This window comes from Phaenicophaeus curvirostris, chromosome 19, assembly GCF_032191515.1.
Source record: "Phaenicophaeus curvirostris isolate KB17595 chromosome 19, BPBGC_Pcur_1.0, whole genome shotgun sequence".
Lineage (NCBI taxonomy): Eukaryota > Metazoa > Chordata > Aves > Cuculiformes > Cuculidae > Phaenicophaeus > Phaenicophaeus curvirostris.
Genome location: NC_091410.1, coordinates 5621833 through 5641872, shown reverse-complemented (window position 1 = coordinate 5641872; position 20040 = coordinate 5621833). Strand labels below are relative to the sequence as shown.

The window sequence follows — 20040 nt, the reverse complement described above, 5'->3', positions numbered from 1 at the left end:
CTTATCACAGCCTTCTGCTCTGGACATTTTCAAAACACAGCAGATAACACCATAGCCTCATTGTCCAGTTAGCACTGGGGTATGAAAGGAAGAAGACGATATAAGACCTGGGACGACAGGAGAGATGAATAAAAGGTTTCAGGGTACAGCCCAAGTAAAAACTGAATTTCCTTGTTGCTTGGGAACTCTGACAAGTCACCAGGTTCATCATATCAATCAAAAAGGAGCTGGACAGGCCCAAGTACACTGGTGAGTTGCCCGCCATGGTTCTATCAAATACAGTTGTCCTTTTCCTGGTCGAATATATTCCCTGTTACTCTACAGAGATAATTTTGACATTTTTCTCTGTAGAGAATTATTTTTTATTCCTGAAGGCATAGCAATGAAATTTCAAAATGAATGGTCGATTTGGCTTCTCCAGTTATCTTATTTCCAGATGGAATATGAGAGAAGCCTGAGAAGGTCTCAGTGGTTCAAATCCCTTCAGATTGTCAAAGGACAAGTACTCTTAAGTATTAGATTATGACTAAGTTACACCTATTTCTCCTTGCCATCACCATGGATTCTCTGACATATGCCAGATCCTGTGAAGAATGAAGCCCACATCCTGAGTGAGGTCAACCTTGGCAAAGGTATCTAGATTACCATGGAGGCTACATAGGAGCTGCCTGACCAGCTTAGAATATTCAGGGGCCTTTTAGGAACAGAATGTAGATAATGAATGACTATATGAGTTGTACTGACCTTGAAATGTTGGTTTGCACATCGATTTCCCAAATAAAATTCAGAAGCAAATATCTTTTAGTTTTAAATGTCCTCTAAACTATGTTCCAAAGTGGAAAAAAGACCTTCTTGCAAAAAATTAGTGGTCAGATTGGTTTACCAGAAGCTGCAATAAATCTTGTTCTTGGGACAGAACCTTTGGGTTAAATTCTATTGTATTCCTAAAGCAGAAAGTATAAGGGGTAATAACATTCTGTTGCAAAGAAATAATGATTTTCTCCCTTAAGGAAGTCTTGGATGAAATTCCATGGTGAGAATGAAGCAGGGTGTCTGATTAGACCACTTTAACAGTGGTTGAGACCCTTCCAATATACCTGACGGAAGATTTTTAATTCAATGAAATTAAATAAGTGAGGAAAAATGTAAACCTTATAAGAATTCAGGATAATGATTAAAATACAACAATGGACAACTCATTATTTCCATGGGAAAATTTCTACCAATTTTATTATCTAGGCATTAATTATCTAGAGACTGACGAAGGGCTAAGCAGTGATTACAAAATCAAAGTGACAGAATTGCACATTTTGTGCAAGTCTCTTTCACTCGGTGCCACTGACGACAGTTTACTCTTCGCTTTCTGACTTCTTGCCGATTTCCCGGCTCTTTGCTCGGAGCTTGTTGACCTGCGACTCTGCAATGTCAGCGCGCTCCTCGGCTTCCTCCAGCTCGTGCTGGATCTTGCGGAACTTGGAGAGGTTGACATTGGAAAGCTCCTCCTGGGGATAAGAAGAGAGATAAAATAGGTTTTAAATGTTTTAAGAGTGTTCTTATTGTAACACTGCACTGGCCATGCCATGGTATTTTTTTTTGCCTTTACATAGTGAGAAAAAAAAAGACTGAGTTAGTATGTAATTCTCTATAATATTTCTATGGGGAATCCAAAGAAGTAGCTTAAATGCTAGATGTTTAGATGGTTAATAAAATATACTGGAAATGTCTCTCTGGACATGACGTGCTGATGCACTTTGGAATTTTTGAAGACTAGTATATAATTTTTGAATAGTATATATAAATTACTGTTATTTCAATTTCCCATTTATTGACTGCTATAAAATGATGTATTACATTTTTTGAATTTTTTTCCTGTTAAGCAGAAATATGAAATAAAGTGAAAAGAAGTAGAGACCTTCTCCCACAATGTTGACCTCAGCCTTCAAGCTCTTCCCAATGATGCAATAATGCTCACAGAAAATGTGTTCTACACCCTTCCTAAACCCTTAAACCCTTGGCTGTTCAGCCCACGCACAGTAAGGAAAAAAAAAATGTCAAGGGTTTGAATAGAGCTATGCAGGGGAAAACATGAACACAGAATTTGACCTCCAACTGGATGGAGATTGACTCTGCACACAACAATGCTTACAGCTTCCTCAGCTTGTCTCTTGTAGGATTTAACTTTCATTTGAAGCTTGTCCACCAGATCCTGGAGCCTGAGGACGTTCTTCCGGTCTTCTTCAGACTAAAGAGAAGGACAAGAAAGAGAAGCATCTCTTTGCCCCCCACTATAAATGTCGTTTACATCAAACAGAGAGTAACATTCCTTATAGACCACTGCTGACTAGTAAGACAGAAAGGATAAGCATGATCAGAAAGATAATTTCTTCTGATGTGCTCAGTCTTCTCCTTTTTAACTGTGTGACTCAGGACAGAAAGAAATTCCTAACTGTGACATTTTGGATTCCTGCAAAAAGGGTGTATGAGCTCAAGGACACCTCCTGCCTTACCTGGTAGGTCAGCTCCTTCACCCTCCTCTCGTACTTGCGCACACCCTTCACAGCCTCAGCGCTGCGCTTCTGCTCAGCATCAACCTCCCCTTCCAGCTCCCGCACCTAAAAGGAGAAGCCCGTCTTTGGAGCTGCCCTGGTATCTCTCCAAGGGACACTCTCACTTACTCACAAATAAAACTCCTACGCACTCTGGCCTCCAGTTTCTGGATTTGCTTCTTGCCTCCTTTCAGAGCCAACTGCTCAGCCTCATCCAGACGGTGCTGCAGGTCCTTCACCGTCTGGTCGAGGTTCTTCTTCATCCTCTCCAGGTGGGCGCTGGTGTCCTGCTCCTTCTTCAGCTCCTCTGCCATCATGGCTGCCTGATGAGAGCAGAGAGTCAAAGACATTGTGAAGCTGGAGACGTGCTGGGGGAGAATACATGCACCATCTCCAGTGAAAGGAGCCCCCAACTCACATCAGTGATGGCCTTTTTGGCCTTCTCTTCAGCGTTGCGGGCTTCCTGGACAGTTTCCTCCATTTCACTCTGAATTTGAGCAATGTCTGTTTCCAGCTTCTTCTTGGTGTTTATCAAGCTGGTGTTCTGTGCGACAACACCAGAGGTTTGGTTTTGTTAGTTTGTTATTTCAAAATAAAAACATTAGAGGACTTTGAATTATTTCAGACATAATTATGTAAAAACCCAACAACCACAGATTTTTCTGTAAAATTTCTTACCAGTGGAAACAATTGTTGGTTGGAGGTTTTTTTACTCCAACTATTAATTTTATTAATGTGAAATGAGGACTTACAAGTATAATCTGTGCAACATCTCATCCCACAAGGCTGGCACAGGAAATCAATAAAAATACAGTGAGAGAAGGCAGAGAAACACTGTCTTTTCAACATAATTAGGGCAGATTAATCCAGTCTCATCAACTGACAAGAGAAAAATTTGTTATATGCATAGGATACATTGCTTCCAGAATATTTTCACAATTTGAAAACAGTTTCCACAGATTTCAGGACTTGATTTCTGGATGACTGCTATGACATGGGCTAGGAGTTCATCCTCACTTTCTTATTAGAGTGGACAAGCACATTTTTGAAGGAACATAAGGATTCCCTAGTGCTACATGTCAAATGAGGAAGGTATGAATCTTACTATAGTCTCAGAGTTTCAGTCCCTGACTGCTCAGCTGTCAGACCATTTGGCATGTGTGACTAAAAAATCTGGTTCCTGTGACTCAGTGTCTTTCCTCTAGAGATTATGTTACAATGCAAAGAAGGCAGAAGCATTAGTTTCACTGAATGTAACCTAGGAATACAGCCAGCATGCATACTTCTTTAGCAAAGATCGCTTTTATTATCATGATGACTACTTCAGAGAAGCTAACTCACTTCTTTGAAGTTGAGCCTCCCATGCTGACTGGAATAAAGCATACAAGTGATCACTTGCTTACCAAGAGTGCCATTTCTCACCAAGGGACCTCACCTGGGTATGGAGGAGCTGCACGCGCTCACTTGCATCCATCAGTTCCTGCTCAGCCACCTTTCTGCACCTCTCTGTTTGTTCTAGTGCTGCCCGTAGCTCCTCAACTTCAGCCTGCAGCAGGTTTGCTCTGCGCTCCACCATGGCCACCTGCTCCTTCAGGTCCTCCTGTGCCCTGAGAGCATCATCCAAGTGTATCTGGGTATCCTGTAGAGCAAGTGAAAGAAATTGCAAGCAGATTCAGAGCTGTTCAGCACTGCAAATACGAGCTGAGACATTTCTCCATAGGCAACTTTTGTTCTTTTGTTCAACAGACCTTGAGCACTCCCTGTGTGTTTCTCAGGTTCTTCTGTGCCTCTGCAGCCTGGCGGTTGGCATGACTCAGCTGGATCTCTATTTCATTCAGGTCTCCCTCCATCTTCTTCTTCAGCCTCAGGGCTTCATTCCTGCTCCTGATCTCAGCATCCAGGGTGCTCTGCATGGACTCCACAATTCTGAGATGGTTTCTCTTCATCTGGTCGATCTCCTCATCTTTCTCTGCTACCTTCCTGTCAATCTCAGACTTCACCTGGTTGAGCTCAAGCTGGAGGCGCAGGATCTTCCCTTCTTCATGTTCAAGGGAAGCCTGAAAAAAATACAAAGATCAGTCAATTCTATAAGTAGCAGTATCTGTAACGATAACCTATTTCCTTGAAGAATAATGTACATCATGAGGTCTGAGACTGCAGAAAAGGAAAAAAGAATTGCCATGTATCCAAAGACTTTAATGTTATCCTAGATTCACTCTTTCCTGATCGTGGAGATTATTCACAATGTGTATAATTTCATAAATGGTACCTGAGGTTGCTAAACTGTGTTACAATTAAACAAATAAGAACAGGAGATTGTACCTCAGCTTCCTCCAGAGCAGCCTGGATTTCAGATTTCTCCTGCTCAATCTGCTTCTTGACTTTCTCCAGCTCATGAATTGCCTTTCCTCCCTCTGCAATCTGCTCCGTGAGGTCAGAAATCTCCTCTGTGGGAATAAAGACCAATGGCACGGTCAAGGATAGAGCATCATTGCCACCCTGCAGGCACAGACCCATATGGGAAGGTGGGTCTTGGTGGAGTGGGAAAGCCCTGCCAGGAACTGAGGGCCAGAGACTTACGCTGCAAGTTCTTGTTCTCACGCTTCAGCGTTTCCAGGTGGTCCAAGGACTCCTCATAGGCATTCTTCATCTTAAACAGCTCCGTGCTGAGAGAGCGAGACTCCTTCTGGGAGGCTTCCAGCTCAGCCTGTGTTTCCTCATACTTCTGCTTCCACTCTGCCAGGATCTGAAGGGAAAACAGGTCTGAGTATGGATGTGGCAACGGGGAGGGAATTCTCTGCCCAGGAACCCCAGGGCTGGAGCCCAAAAGACCTTGTCAAAGTTCTTCTGCTTCTTGTCCAGAGCTGCGCAGGCAGCATTTGATCGCTCCACATCGATCATCAGGTCCTCCACTTCATTCTGCAGCCTCTGCTTTGTCTTTTCCAGGGAGGCACATTTGGCATTGACGGCTTCAACGTGTTCCTCTGCATCCTGCAGGCGCTGAGCCAGCTTCTTCCTGGGAGGAGATAAGCACAGCTTGAAGTGAGAAAATGAATTGGAGCCTGTTGTTTTCCCAAGAGAACACTTAGCCACTTGGTAGTGTGTGATCCCCATTTACACAGAGGTGTAGGAACTTCTCCAGACAGCAGCTGTATATCTATGTCTGAGTCCTGGTCTGCAGCAATCCACTCTCCGCTGTTCACTGTGTTATTCACACTAGCATTTCTCTGTTGTTCTGCATCTGAAGGGTTTTGCTGCTTCTGCTTTTCCCAATGCTATCAGTTATATTTTCTCTCTTCCTGCCACCCCACCAAACCCAGCACACTGGCTTCTTCCCAAGAACATCACAGTGCTGCCCTTAAATTTCTGTTCTCACTCTGCCAGCCTTCTTCACATTCTCTACGTACTTGGCCTCCTCCAGCTCCTCCGTGCGCTGAATAGCGTCCGTCTCGTATTTGGTTCTCCACTGGGCCACTTCGCTGTTGGCCTTGGACAGGGCTCGCTGCAGCTCCCCCTTGGCTTCCTGCTCCTCCTCATATTGTTCGCGGAGCAAGTCACAGTCGTGGCGAGCAGACTGCAAGGCGTGGGCCAGCGCGTTCTTGGCCTGGGGGAGAAATTGTAGTGCAACGGTGAATGGAAATATCCTGGGAAATCTCTCCTTGGTCAGTGCTGTGATTTGTGGCAAGGTACTGAGTGAGAATGTAAGATCTGGGAAACTGCTACAAAATCAGTGGATAGACTGCTGGGAAGGGGGAGCAAAGCTAATATGGGAAGACTTACACTGAATCACCTAAGTATTTTTTCTCTCCATCACATCTTGTTGGTTATGTGCTTTCATCCATCTCTGAAGTATCACTCGCAGAGGAAGAATCTAATGTATAAGAATATGAAAAGCCTTCTCACCTTTATCTCTTCCTCTAGGTGCCTCTTGAGTTCCTCAATCTGCTGGGTGAATGCTTGCTTGCCTCTTGACAGCTGAGAAATCAGAACATCTTTCTCCTCCACCTGGCGTGAATATTCACCTAGGAAAGTTCAGATGAGTGAAACAACCTTTTTATGAGTTATTTAAAAGTGTTAACCTTGATAAGTAGATGCACATCCAAGTATTGTGAGTCAGACAGAATTGTATTTCTTTCATGGAGTCCAGATCACTGATACTTATCAACATTATTTGATAGGAATGGTTGGACTCGATGATCCAATGGGTCTTTTCCAACCTGGTGATTCTATGATTCTATGATGTCTGTGTGTGCCGAATTATTCCTCTTAGAGGCAAGAAATGAGAGAAACTTGTCCCCTGACCTATATCTGACTAGTCTTACTGTTCATTTGAACTAAGTGCAGTAGTCATTTCAAGTCTCGAACTTACAGAACGAGTACTATATGGTAGATATGCACAGGTTTATCACTGTCATCTCCTGAATTCTCCTGGGAAGCAGAAGGATGAAGTCTAGGTTATTATATACATGAATTCTTCTTTGAAACTCCAGTCACAGAATCATAGAACAGTCCAGACTGGAAAGGACCTTGAAAAGTAATCTGGTCCAACATTTCATGGGAAAGGATGCCTAAATGAGGTTTTCTAGCATCCTGTCCAGTTGTGTCTTGAAAACAGCCGGTGTTGGGGACTCTACTGCACCTCTGGGGAGTTTGTTCCAGCAACTGGTTGTTCCAGTACCTTAATTGTGTTATTGGTCCTACTCTGGGATGCCTGTATCTCTCTGGTACTGAAGAGCCTGGCACTGGGCACAGCACTCCAGGGGTGGCCTCACCTGTCCTGAGCTGGGGAAAGATCATCCTCTGATAACCTGCTGGCTACATTTCTTCTAACGCAGCTCAGGATGCTGTTGGCTGCCTTTGTCACAGGAGCACATTTCTGACATTTTCACCTTAGTTTCCATCAAGACCCATAAAGTTTCTTGATTGATTTTCTAATAAACCCAGATCATATACAGTGTACTTTCAAAAAACACAGATGTCTTACCGGATTCTGTTTGTAACCGAGCTCTCTGAGCACTAATGTCATTAATTGTGCGCTGTTGTTCCTCCTCCTTTGTTTTAATCTCACTGAGTTGATCTTCTAGGGAGCGACACATCTTCTCCAGATTTGCCTGTTTTCATGAAGAATGGAATGAAATATGATTGATGGTTCAATACATAATTACTGAGAATCTGAAGTTTTACAAGGGGCAAAAAAAGAAACCCAATGACTTAGAGTTAAAGTCAAAATGTCTTGGTTAATACATATCTTCCTATGAAATTTGTATCACTGATTCCAGCATTTCTATAAATTATTAATTTTTTAATATTTTTTTCTCCATTTTTTTCAGTAATAAGAAGGATGTTAGCACTGTAACATGAGGAATTATTTTGTATTTCTCTTTGGCTCTTAGTGATTTTGTCTTAGAAGTGTTTAAGTGAGGAAAAGAAAAATAGGAATAAAAAGGAAAGGGTAGGAGTAATTTCTGTTTTAGAAGAAACTAAAAAACAGCTAAGCTCAGTGTCTTTGATTTTACTATCATAATATTCTGCATCAAGCAATGAGGCTATAGTTCCTTAGGTTACGTGTTTCAGGTGCAGTTTTATAGCTGTCATCCACAGCACACAAAATATTGTTAAGGCAATACTGAAATATATAAAATAAAACACAACTTCTAAAGTGAAACTGAATATTTTAAGGTATGACTAAAATTTCTATGTTAAAATATAAATACTTCGTTGTGTTTGAATCACTGCAAAGAAATATTTCAGTACCTTGGCTTTGGAGACAGACTCCATGTTACTGGCCAGGTCATCAATCTCCATCTTCAGCTCACTCTTCTCCTTCTCCAGCTTCTGCTTCACTCGTTGCAGGTTGTCGATCTGCTCCCCAAGCTCAGCTGTGCTGTCCGCGTGCTTCTTGCGCAGGGCGGCAGCCGTGGCTTCGTGCTGCAGCGTCGCCTCTTCGAGGTCGCGACGCATCTTCTGAAATTCTGCCTCGCGCTTCTTGTTCATCTCAATCTGAGCTGCTGTAGCCCCTCCTGCTTCTTCCAGGCGCTCGCTGATCTCCTCCAGCTCCCGCGAGAGGTCAGCCCGATGCTTCTCTGCTTTTGCCCGAGAAGTTCTCTCTGCCTCAATTTCCTCCTCCAGTTCCTCAATCCGAGCCTGGAGAACATTGGGAACCCTTCACACCCACGCCCTCCTCCTGCCTGACCTGTGCCAGGGTGAGAGGGGATGGAACAGAGACTTGCCTGGAGCTCCTTGATCTTCTTCTGTAACTGCATGCCCAGGGCTTGCTCATCCTCAATTTTGCTCTGGATCTGGCTGATTTCAAAGTCTTTCCTTTGGGCAAAGGACACGGTGTTAGAGCTCAAAGGAAAAAGGCAAGAGAACCAGCCCCACACTGAGGTGCCCCACAGCCACACTTACTTCTTCAGTTTCTCATCCAGCTGCTGCTTATCATTTTCCAAATCCATCATGGATTCCTGGTTCATCTTCAGGTCTCCTTCAAGTTTCCTCTTAGCTCTCTCCAGGTCCATGCGCAGCTTTTTCTCTTGCTCCAGGGACCCTTCCAGCTACAACCAACAAGACCATCAGTGCTCTGCCAGCCAGGTCTAACTCCATACCTGTCCTGTTCTTGCTGAATGCCCGTGTGCTTACATCGTCCACTTGCTGCTCCAGCTTGGTCTTAGCTTTGGTCAGAGTATTGACTTTGTCCTCTTCTGCCTGCAGGTCGTCCAGTGTCTGCTGATGGGCCTCTTGGAGGGCTTTCTTCTCTTTTGTCAGCTTGGCAATGGTCTCATCCAGGGCTGCCATCTCCTCAGTGAGGTTTTTCACCTTGGAGAAGAAGGGAGCAAGTGTGATGAACAATATAGACACAGCAGTGCTGTAACAGCACAGTGCTCTTCCCTGGCATGGGAGTGACAGTTTCTGCCTCATACCTTGTTTTCCGTGGCATGTTTTTCCTTCTCAACCTTGGCCAGTGTTAACTCAAGGTCATCAATATCTTTCTTCAGCTCTGAACATTCATCCTCCAGTTTCCTTTTCTTGGCTGTCAGCTCAGCATTCAGCTCTTCTTCATCTTCTGCTCTCTCTGTCAGCTCCTTAATTTTGGCTTCCAGTTGGATTTTGGTTTTGATGAGCTGGTCACATCTTTCCTCAGCATCAGCCAAACCATCAGCTTCCTACACATCATTCATTTTAAATGGAAAAGTTTTCAAATAGTTATGTTTTCATATGGATCTTCAAACAAGGAATTATTTTTTCAAATCAGGTTTACAATGTCCTTTGTATTTAAAACTCAGTATCTTAAGAGTATCAATTTAATTTGGACTCCTCATATGGGAGGTGCTTCTGCCCTTCTTATTTTATGGAATATGCATGTTTTAAAAATAACTACTGTTTTGGGATACTGTGTCTGTTACAGAGACACGGGAAAGGTTGGACTCGATCATCCAAGAGGTCTTTTCCAACCTGGTGATTCTATGATTCTATGTGGGATCTTTTTGCACATGACATTACAAGGCAAAAACTTCAGCAATACTCACAGCCTGCACTTGGAGCTGCAGGTCATTTTTCTCCTGCAGCAAAGAAACCATTTTCTCCTCCAGCTCCTTCCTCTTTGCCTCAGACTTGGCAAGCTCTTCCTTGGTTTTCTCAAACTCTTCCTTCATGTTGGCCATCTCCTTCTCAGATTCTGCGCTCTTCAGCAAGGGCTTGATCTTGAAGAACAGCTTCATCCAGGGCCAGTGCTTCACATTCATGAATGCACGGACGTTGTACTGGATGCAGAAGATGGACTCCCTGAAAGATAATAAAAAATACAATGCTATGTATTTTGAGATTTATGATACATATTTAATTGTATATATTGATATTTATAGCATGGAGTTCTACTTATAATAGTTTATCATTCTAATTCTATATATCTATAGATAGGAGGATGAGTTGGGGTAGTTCAGCCTGGAGAAGAGAAGGCTCTGAGGAGATCTTATAGTGACCTTCCAGTACCTGAAAGGGCTACAAGAAAGCTGAGGAGGGACTATTTACAAAGGCTTGTAGTGATAGGACTGGTGGCAATGTGTATAAACTGCAGAGGGGCAGAGTTAGACTAGACATAAGGAGGAATTTCTTCACCATAAGAGTGATGAGGCACTGGAACAGGCTGCCCAGGGACATTGTGGCTGCCCCATCCCTGGAGGTGTTCAAGACCAGGTTGGATGGGGCTTGGGCAGCCTGGTCTGGTGGGAGGTGTCCCTGCCCATGGCAGGGGGGTTGGAACTGGATGGGCTTTATGGTCCCTTCCAACCCAGATTGTCAACCTGTGTGAACAATTTTGAAGTTCAGATGTTTGGCTCACTTTCACAGTCAAAGAAAAAGAACATCTTCAGAAGCTGATTTTCATGATCCCTTTCATAGAAATTATTTTACAGAAGAGGATACTTCTCTTGTGTTGGAAGACTGTGTTTGTCAATTCTTTTCCTAAACCAAGTTGTTTTCCTAAACCAGGGTTTTATACTGCTTCATCAACTGCCAGATTATACTTCCAAAGATGTCTATATTGGTAAGTTGAATTAATGACAAATTAATGAGATTTGGAGAGAAGCAGTGAATGTTCATTTTCTTCATGTCATTGGTATCTGATGGCCCAGCAGGCCAAATAAGTATAAGTATCTACCTTCTCTCCATCATTTTCTTGAACTCAACTCTCATCAGGTAACCCCTGCACATGGCCTGAGTGCGGGTGATGAGTTGTGCCAGCTTCTCATCTCTCATCTCCTCCAGGAGACCCAGCAGCCCAGCTTTGAAGAACACCTTGAGAAAGGGAAGGTTGCAGCACATCACTGTCAGGTAAAGCCCAAGCACAGGCACCCAGTGAGTGAGTCAGGGAGGGTTTGTACCTTGGTGTGGCCAAATTTGTACTGGGTGTGATCCACATCGATGGATCCAAGAAGCTTCTCAGAAGCTTTCTTGCTGTCGATGAACTGGCCCTCTGGGATGGCACTGGCATTAAGCACCTTGTACCTACAGGAGGAAGTGGAATATGAAGCAGGTCAGATTCCCAGCAGCTCAGTCCTGCCTGTACCAACTGATGCTGTTGTTAAGATTCTCTGAATGGGGAGCAAGAACGGAAGTGAGGTGACTAAGTCTGTACTGTGTTCCCTTGTTTAGAAATCACATTTCCATGGATAAACAAGTGTTTAGAAAAAGTCTTGCCTTTTCCTTAGTCCAGAAATTCTTAACACAGAATGAGTACTGATTTCCATGGGTAACTGCTGATGTATTTCACGTGCCCTGTTATCTAATGCCTTATCTGCAAATGAGAACTTTATGTGCAAGAATGAAATACGTGGAGAGGAAAAGCAAGTATTTTTGACCTAACATAAATCAAGAAGCATGATCTTTTTATTTTATTTAGTTTTCCAACAAGTTAGTCTAGAATATCTTATAGATAATTCTTTATTGACGTTTCTGTGCTGCTGAATACAAGTCATCTTACTTTGCCACCCAGAAGTTAACTCAGTCTATGCTAATTAATTTCATTTCTGGATGGTTAATTAAAAGATACTTTATCCCCTAGGAAACTATAGATCATGGACAGGAATAAATAATTACCCTTTGAAAACAACTGTTCTAGTTAGCTGTTGAAAGAAACTGGATGCCTGACTTGAATAACTGACTCTTGTATGCCTAAAGGTAGGTACAATGAACTCTTTCTGTAACTCTCACAGCAGTTAAACCTGTTAAAAAAATGAAAATTATTCAATATTGGTGGATATAGTGAAGGGTGGATGACATAGAATCTGACCTCTGTTTAAAGTCTGCGTAGAGGATCCTGCTGGGGAATCCTTTCCTGCAAATTCTGATCCCTTCCAGCACGCCGTTACAGCGCAGCTGATGCAGCACCAGCTCATGCTCCATGGCACCTAATAAATGACATAATGAATTGGAGTCTCATTGTACTGCAGAGACAAGAGATTTATCACATCTTTGTACTTTAACAACTTACCTGGTGTTTTTGTTTCATTAGGAATAAGGCATCGCACAAAATGGGGATGTGTGCTTCGCAGATTGCTCATCAGCTTGTTTAAATTTTCCTTAAGGGGAATAGGAAAGACTTGGATTGAGAAATGTCACTTACACAATCTCAATATTAGATGGAACAAAAATACTGCAATAAAATCATGATCAGTATTTTTATTTTTATAGAGTTTTTGGGAAGTTTTAAAAGAACATTTCCAAGGATTCAAAGAGAACCCTTCTTTATTAAGAAGCACGTGCCTTTATGCCTTCTGAACATAACAGATTTTGTATATTAGATCAATCAAAATATTTTCTGAACTGAATTTTCTGTATTTTTTTTTCACAATGAGATAAAATTTATAATGATTACTCTGCATTACCCGGAAAAGAGCTGAGACAGTCTGGAAAGAAGAACCCTTCTTCTTGCCACCTTTCTTGCCACCACCACCGCTCTCTAAACAACAATATTTTTTAAAAAAACAAATGAACAACAATGCACATAGTTAGAATATGAAGAACATTGTGTGTTCATCTTAAACAGAAAAAATAATGATCTGATGAAAATATGTAAACAAACACTGTTTAAATTTACAACATGAGGCTTGATTTTTTCAGATGATAAAAGAAAGCTAATGACTTCAAGCTGAAATTAAGAAAATGCAAGCAGGAAATAAAATGCAATATTTTGCATAGTAAGATACTTAAAGGAATTAAATAAATCATTAATGAATACACCGAATGCAGTCTTTATGTATCTTTACATCCAGGGGTATGCATAAATTTAGCAGCATGTTGACACGTGATTTTATTCCCTAAAGCATTTGGGAATACCCCATATTCGAGAAAGCTGGTTTGTTAGCCAGCCTGGATTAATGTTGTAGCACAGTTGTCTGGTCTTAAAACCTGCAGATCTATTAAGTCGTCTAGGGAAAAGTTATATTCTCTATCAATCTGAGTGACTGAGCTGCAGTAGATGAGGTTTGGGGATTTCAATATCTGAAATGTAAATACAGTTGCAAACTATTACTGAAAGGAATTTATAGTAGAACTGATTTCAAAGAAATCACCTGCTTCTGCCCCACCAACAGAGGCAAAGAGTAAGGCCAGGGTCTTCAGGGATGATTTCTGGTACAGCCCCACAACGGTTTCATTCAGGGGGTCCTTGTTCTTCTCCAGCCAGCCAGTGATGTTGTAGTCCACCGTGCCAGCGTAGTGCACCAGCGAGAAGTGAGCCTCAGCCTTGCCTTTGCCAGGTTTGGGCTTCTGGAAGTTGTTGGACTTGCCCAGGTGCTGGTCATAGAGCTTGTTCTTGAAAGAGGTGTCAGTTGCCTTGGGGAACATGCACTCCTCTTCCAGGATGGAGAAGATGCCCATAGGCTGGAAGAAATAGCAACACATGAAGAAAGAAAGTGTAGGAGCAAGAAGCAGTGAGAATCTATGAGAGGAATGGAAGATAAAAGTATACCAAAAAAACCCCCTTCTCAGATTGTCTAATCTTATGTTTTTCCAGAAAGGACATTTTGTTTGTGGCTATGCCATCAGCTATATGAAAACAAGCTCTCTATAAGGGTCAGGGTTGTGATGTAATGAAGATCTAGCATGTAGAATTTCACTACGTGCAGGTTAGTTGAAAGCAAAGCAAAATGGGTGACATTAGTAGCATTCACATGTAAGGTAAGGTTTTATACTTCAAATTCCTTTTTCTTGGAAACAAGATAGCAAAATTTCTTTAAACATATTAAAAGAAGTTGCTCAGTGTATTTACTCACTTGGCATGCATGAGAAAAATACACTTATTTAGGTATGAACTCCAGAGCAGTGACTAGGACTGAAATTTTTCCCCCATGTGAATTACATGGATAATGAGACAGAATCCCACGGCTAGCAAAGTAACAGACAAGTGAAAATCCACATGGAATGCTTGGAGCCCAGAAAAAATCAGGTTATGTGCTGCATTAAGTATGAGTGTCACACACTTGAGTGGTCTAATTTGAGCATAGAAATTCCTTTTATATTTTACATCTGGAAAATTATTAAGTGTGTAAGGCACAAGAACCTTCTCAATGAGCTCAATGCAGGCAGCCAGGTCCATCCCAAAGTCAATGAACTCCCATTCAATTCCTTCCTTCTTGTACTCCTCCTGCTCCAGCACGAACATGTGGTGGTTGAAGAACTGTTGCAGTTTCTCATTGGTGAAGTTGATGCAGAGCTGCTCCAGGCTGTTGAACTGCAGAATACATAGGGATTTACTTACCTGCGGAGTGGGAGGGATTTTGTAGAAAGGCTTGTCCTGACAGAACTAGGGCCAACAGAAATAAACTAGAGAGGGGCAGATTTAGACTAGATGTAAGGAGGAATTTCTTCACCATGAGAGTGGTGAGGCACTGACACGGGTTACCCAGGGAAGCTGTGGCTGCCCCATCCCTGGAGGTGTTCAAGGCCGGGTTGGATGGGGCCTTGGGCAACCTGGTCTGGTGGGAGGTGTCCCTGCTCATGGCGGGGGCTTGGAAATGGATAATCTTTAAGGTCCCTTCCAACCCAAACTATTCTATGATTCTATGACTCTAAGTTCAGTTCCATCACGCTTTTCCATCTTCCAATATGTTTCTGGTTTCAACCCATTAAGATCTCCATGTCTGGGATCATGAATTTCTAGTGTTGGGACTTGACAGGTGACTGGCACATTCCATCCTCTCATATATCTCCCCTTCCATGCCCTGGAACTATCTCAATGTATTTCTAAGCTCTGGAAAGTGTTGCAATTTAGTCCAAATCCAGTTTGTCTACACTGCCAGTCTATTCCCAGGCATTTAGAGGGAATCTGGTTTCATCATTCAGAAAATCTTCCTTCAAGACAGCACATTTAAATTTCCTCAAAGTGTGTCTCTTCTATTACATATTAGTTGTTCAACATTTTCATATCACACAATAGCAGATACTGATAAAAACCTGCAGCCCTTGTGGGAAACTATATACTGTGAGTACCAGAAGAGCGCCATCCCCACAGCAATATCAAGATTACTCAATAAATTAAAACAATGCAGAATTTAAAAGAGAAAAACAAAACCCAAATCCAAAACTTATCCTGTTTCTTAATGCCCTTTCCAGGAAACTTGTATGAAGATTCTTCCCTTACATCAAAGATCTCGAAGCCAGCAATGTCCAGGACACCAATGAAGTACTGTCTGGGTTGCTTTGTATCCAGCTGCTGGTTGATGCGAACAACCATCCACAGGAACATCTTCTCAAAGACAGATTTAGCCAGAGCACCTACAGAATTGTACACCTAAAGAAAAGTAAAAGAAAAGTTACTATCCTGGGCAAAAGAGGGAGTTCAACATTTTTAATTCATGCAATTTGTTTTCTATCATCACATATTTCTCACCTGCTGCACAGTTTGACCCTTGGTCACGTATTCATTCCCCACTTTGACTCGGGGGTAGCAGAGGGCTTTGAGCAGATCTGCTGAGTTCAGACCCATCAGGTAGGCAGCCTTGTCAGCCACTAAGGAAACAAGCATGTAGCAGGATAGAAGATTAGTTTCCCAGAGGACGTAGCTTATAGTAATTCAGAATTGTTTCTGCAGCAGCCACAGGTATTCTAAGTTGCATGCTTTAAGATATTACATTTTTTATGGATTTACGGATTTTTTCCCTGTTTAACTTAGTTGATTTGTAAATGTAAGGATTCTTCCATTTGCCGTTACAATGAACGTGCAGTTTTTGAAACAAGTGACAAGGGAGACAAAAGGGCGAAGGACTATGAAAATGGCAAGTGAAATAAGTGACAATTTCTAAATAAACAGAAAAGGAAACAAGTGACAAAGCAGAAAAGGAAACTAGTTGGCAGTGAAATACGTGGTCCTGTAAACTGTAGTCAACCTCTTGTGTTATTAGAGAGAGATTGGTGAAATATTGTGCTAAAGCATAAATGGGATCTCACCTAGAGTGGGAGCACATTCTCCCTAAGGAGAGGTATCACAAACACAAGGCTTTCCCAACTTTGAATTGTTCAAAAATAATCTCTATCTTCCACCGAGTCCTCTGGTTAAGACACTCTTATATTCTACCAGACTAGCATCTGGGGAAGACTGCAGCTGGTCAGTGATTCTGACCCTGAATTATTGTATCACTGAGTATCCCAGTACACGCTGCACTCCAGCAAATAACGTGCGGATACCTTCTGTGCCATCTGGCTCTGCCTGCTCCTCTCGTTGTTTCTGCTTGAACTTGAGGTTCCCGTAGTGCATGACAGCCCCTGTCAGCTTGTAGATGGCTGTCTTCTCATCAGGAGTGAAGCCCAGGATGTCAATGGCACTCTGCCAAAAGAATCATTAGAATAAGTATCGTGCCTTTTAAAGGTCACAGTCTGCCTAAGAAAGCTTCTGTTGCATGACTTACATCTGTGGCCAGCAACTCTTCCTGGTCATTGATGCTGGGAACTGTGATCTCACCTTGACTCACATACTGATAATCATACGGGTTGGTGGTGATCAGTAACATCTCTGAAAAGAAGGACAAAACCCATACAGATGAAATGCAGTTGGCACATAAAGGAATTCAGTGTTTTTCTTCCATGACCTCTCTCTGGAGAAGTGGGTGATCTTCCCTACCTATTAGCTCCGGCTTCTTGTTGGACATGATCTGATAGAATATGTGGTAGCTCCTTTCCGCCTTGAGCTGGAAAGTGACTCTGGACTTCTCCAGCAGATCTGGCAAGGACAGTAGGACAGAGTCAGCACAAGAACAGAGGGAAGCTGGAAGGAAGAGGATGAGGCCAGGAGGGTCTCTTACATGTTTCAATGTCTGCAGAAGCCAGTTTTCCTGTGGCACCAAAATGGATTCTGATGAATTTACCCTGCAAGAAGCAGAAAAGTGAATTGAGACCTATTTTGCCAACCCTGACTGTAAGAACAGTTGAGTCAGTGTGCTGACAGGAGAAAAGTAATCTTGTCCCAGGCAACAACTTACAAAGCGCGAGGAGTTGTCGTTCCTCACGGTCTTGGCGTTTCCAAAGGCCTCCAGCAGAGGGTTGGCACTGATGATTTGATCCTCAAGTGTCCCCTAAAATAGAAATGTTATTGTCATGATATAGCTCATGAATAAATTTGATAGTTGTGGGTTTGTACCCCTCGGACCTCACCTGCATTTTGCCTGCTGGCTGCTGCTCCTCCTTTTTCTTGTCTCCGCTCGCTGCAATTGTTGCAAAGTACTGGATGACACGCTTTGTGTTCACAGTCTTCCCGGCACCGGATTCTCCGCTGCCAAACCCAAGAGAGAAGCAGAGAGCGTGTGGTCAGGCAGGAGGTCCCCTGGCACTGGGCAGCCCCACAGGGACCCGAGCAGGGAGGTACGTACGTGATCAGGATCGACTGGTTCTCACGATCTGGGGAGGAGGGAGAAGGAAAGACCACGTTAGCAGTTGACCCTGGTAACACTGAGCCGAATGAGAAGCAGAGATCTAAATGCAAGTTTGGCTTCCTCAGAAATCCAAGAGTACGCAGTTCCCTTCCAAGTCCCCAAAGCAGTAAGTATCAGCCCAAATGAATGCATAGAGCTGTCAGAGGTGTGTGATCCTCAGACAAACCGTGTACCCTCTTGCCCTTCACACAGCTCCCATCAAGAAATACAATCAAACTACCTCTATGTTTTCAAAATGGTTGTTTGTATGGAAAAATAACTTTTTCTTTCCTACAAGTGAAAACATGTAGCAAACAAAATCAGGTAGTCTGTCTGCAGTGGGAGAGTATAGAATTGTGTACCATTAAGTGCAAATACTATTCGGTGTGGAGTCCATGCCTCTGGGGCAGTTTCAGCAGAAATTCTTCCTGCATAATTTCATTGAGTTCTCAGACAAACATCTCTGTGGTGGCTTTAGCTGGCTTGTCACACGCCCCAGTGAGATGAGTGGCTTATTGGTTCAAATTGCTGTGAGGGAGGTCAAGCACTTACCAGTGAGCATGAACTGATAGGCGTTGTCAGAGATGGAGAAGATGTGTGGAGGGGCCTCCTGGCGCTTCTTGCCTCGGTAGGCCAACACCACCTCCGGGTTGTACACCGGCAGCCACTTGTAGGGGTTGACAGTGACGCAGAAGAGACCCGAGTAGGTCTGCAAGGAAGAGGGATGGGATGTTCATTTTGGGTAGCTGAGGAGAATTACACAGAAGGCAGAGGTGAATGATTCCTGGGGAGACCAGGGTAGTGAAAAAAAAGTAAAGTGGAGGAATTTCCTGTCAGAGAATGAGTGAGCTATAGCATGCAACAAGGACAGGTAAAGCAGGAAGGAAGAAGAGGGAGAGAATTCTGCAAAAGCAGAATACATGCAAGAATTAAAGAAGAAATAGAAAAGAGAGGAAAGAGGAAGACAACAAGTCAGCTCTTTAAAGGGACTGAAAGGTGTCTTCAAATCCTCAAAAGCAGGAATCTCCCTCAGCTGGGACTTACGTAGATCATCCAGGCTGCGTAACGCTCTTTGAGGTTGTACAGCACAGCGGGTTCGTGGAGGTGGGTCATCATGGCCATGTCCTCGATTTTATCATACTTGGGAGGGTTCATGGAGAAGATTTGATCATCCTTCACGGTCAAAGTCTGCCAAATGAAAAGAAAGATATGTGTTTGCCATCTAGAAGTCCACAGCAGGTTGAAAATATATTTTCAAGCCTTGATTTTTTTTTTTTTACTCACTTCTCCACCTTCGGTTTTGACAGTGACCTTGCCTGATTCCCTGCTCTGGATTGTGCTTTTCACATACGATTCCTTTGCATGTACCACAAAGACAGATGACTTGGCATCGAAAGGCTTGTTCTGGGCCTCGATTCTCTCCTTTTCTGACTTTCGGAGGTAAGGAGCTGCCTCCCCAAAGATCGCCATCTCGGAGTCTGTTGACATGGCTGCTGTTTACTCGGGGCAATGCAGCAAGTGTCTGTGAAGGTAAAAATGACATTACAATAGTGTGTGATGGAAGAAACGCTGCTACAGCACGGTAGGTGCTCTATTGTGCTTATCAATTGTTTGCTTTGACTCTGATTTTTCTGCTAATTCAGAGCTCTGTTCTATAATTTTCTTTGTGTCTGTTTTAAGCAGTGAGATCTCTAGGCGTACAGGACAACGGCATTTTCAGGGGGGTATTTTCTGTGGGGTGGTTTATTTTTTCGTTTGCTGAGTTAACTGGCTAAACAGATTCTTTCCAAGGTTCCAAACTCTGTGCTCACTGGATATTGCAGATTTTAGAATTGTGAAAGCCCTCTCATTGCTTTTAGTTCGGCACTTCTCAGTCTATGAGATTTGTTTACAACGAAAGACTGGAAGAGGCACAGTACGCTGCATATGCAGAGATAATATTATTAGCACTTCTCATTAAAGACATTGCCTTGGTATAAAATGGCCTAAGTTGTGAAATATTTCAATTATTCCACAGATCCATCTGCTAACAAAGTCGATATTCTCCATTTTGATCTTTTTCCAAACAGAAACCAAGTAATCCTGCTTTCATT

The 20040-nt window shown here is 42.8% G+C and overlaps 1 protein-coding gene across 1 annotated transcript; it reads right to left on the bottom strand.

The window, feature by feature from the left end:
• Positions 1-1253: 1253 nt before the first annotated feature.
• On the bottom strand, positions 1254-19450 carry LOC138728729 (myosin-1B). The gene is made up of 38 exons (XM_069872305.1): positions 19232-19450; positions 18992-19135; positions 18500-18656; positions 17906-17933; positions 17691-17808; positions 17519-17611; positions 17342-17405; positions 17161-17259; positions 16949-17052; positions 16728-16866; positions 15934-16052; positions 15685-15834; positions 14605-14775; positions 13616-13925; positions 12929-13002; positions 12535-12622; positions 12334-12451; positions 11426-11549; positions 11203-11339; positions 10073-10328; positions 9467-9709; positions 9186-9362; positions 8955-9100; positions 8777-8867; positions 8301-8690; positions 7531-7657; positions 6450-6568; positions 5954-6150; positions 5379-5562; positions 5127-5292; positions 4869-4993; positions 4295-4603; positions 3982-4185; positions 2965-3090; positions 2699-2869; positions 2508-2612; positions 2147-2242; positions 1254-1502 (listed from the first exon to the last, which is right to left on the bottom strand). Exons 1-38 carry the CDS (start codon positions 19433-19435, stop codon positions 1350-1352), a joined length of 5826 nt encoding a protein of 1941 aa, XP_069728406.1. The 5' UTR covers positions 19436-19450; the 3' UTR covers positions 1254-1349.
• Positions 19451-20040: the final 590 nt, after the last annotated feature.

Excerpts from the sequence above, each read along its gene's own strand:
- LOC138728729 (XM_069872305.1), bottom strand. The coding sequence starts at position 19,435 with ATGTCAACAGACTCCGAGATGGCGATCTTTGGGGAGGCAGCTCCTTAC. Across the intron at positions 15,835-15,933 it reads AGGGTCAAACTGTGCAGCAG|GTGTACAATTCTGTAGGTGC; the intron begins GTGAGAAATATG and ends ACTTTTCTTTAG. Across the intron at positions 11,340-11,425 it reads ACAAATTTGGCCACACCAAG|GTGTTCTTCAAAGCTGGGCT; the intron begins GTACAAACCCTC and ends CCCTTTCTCAAG.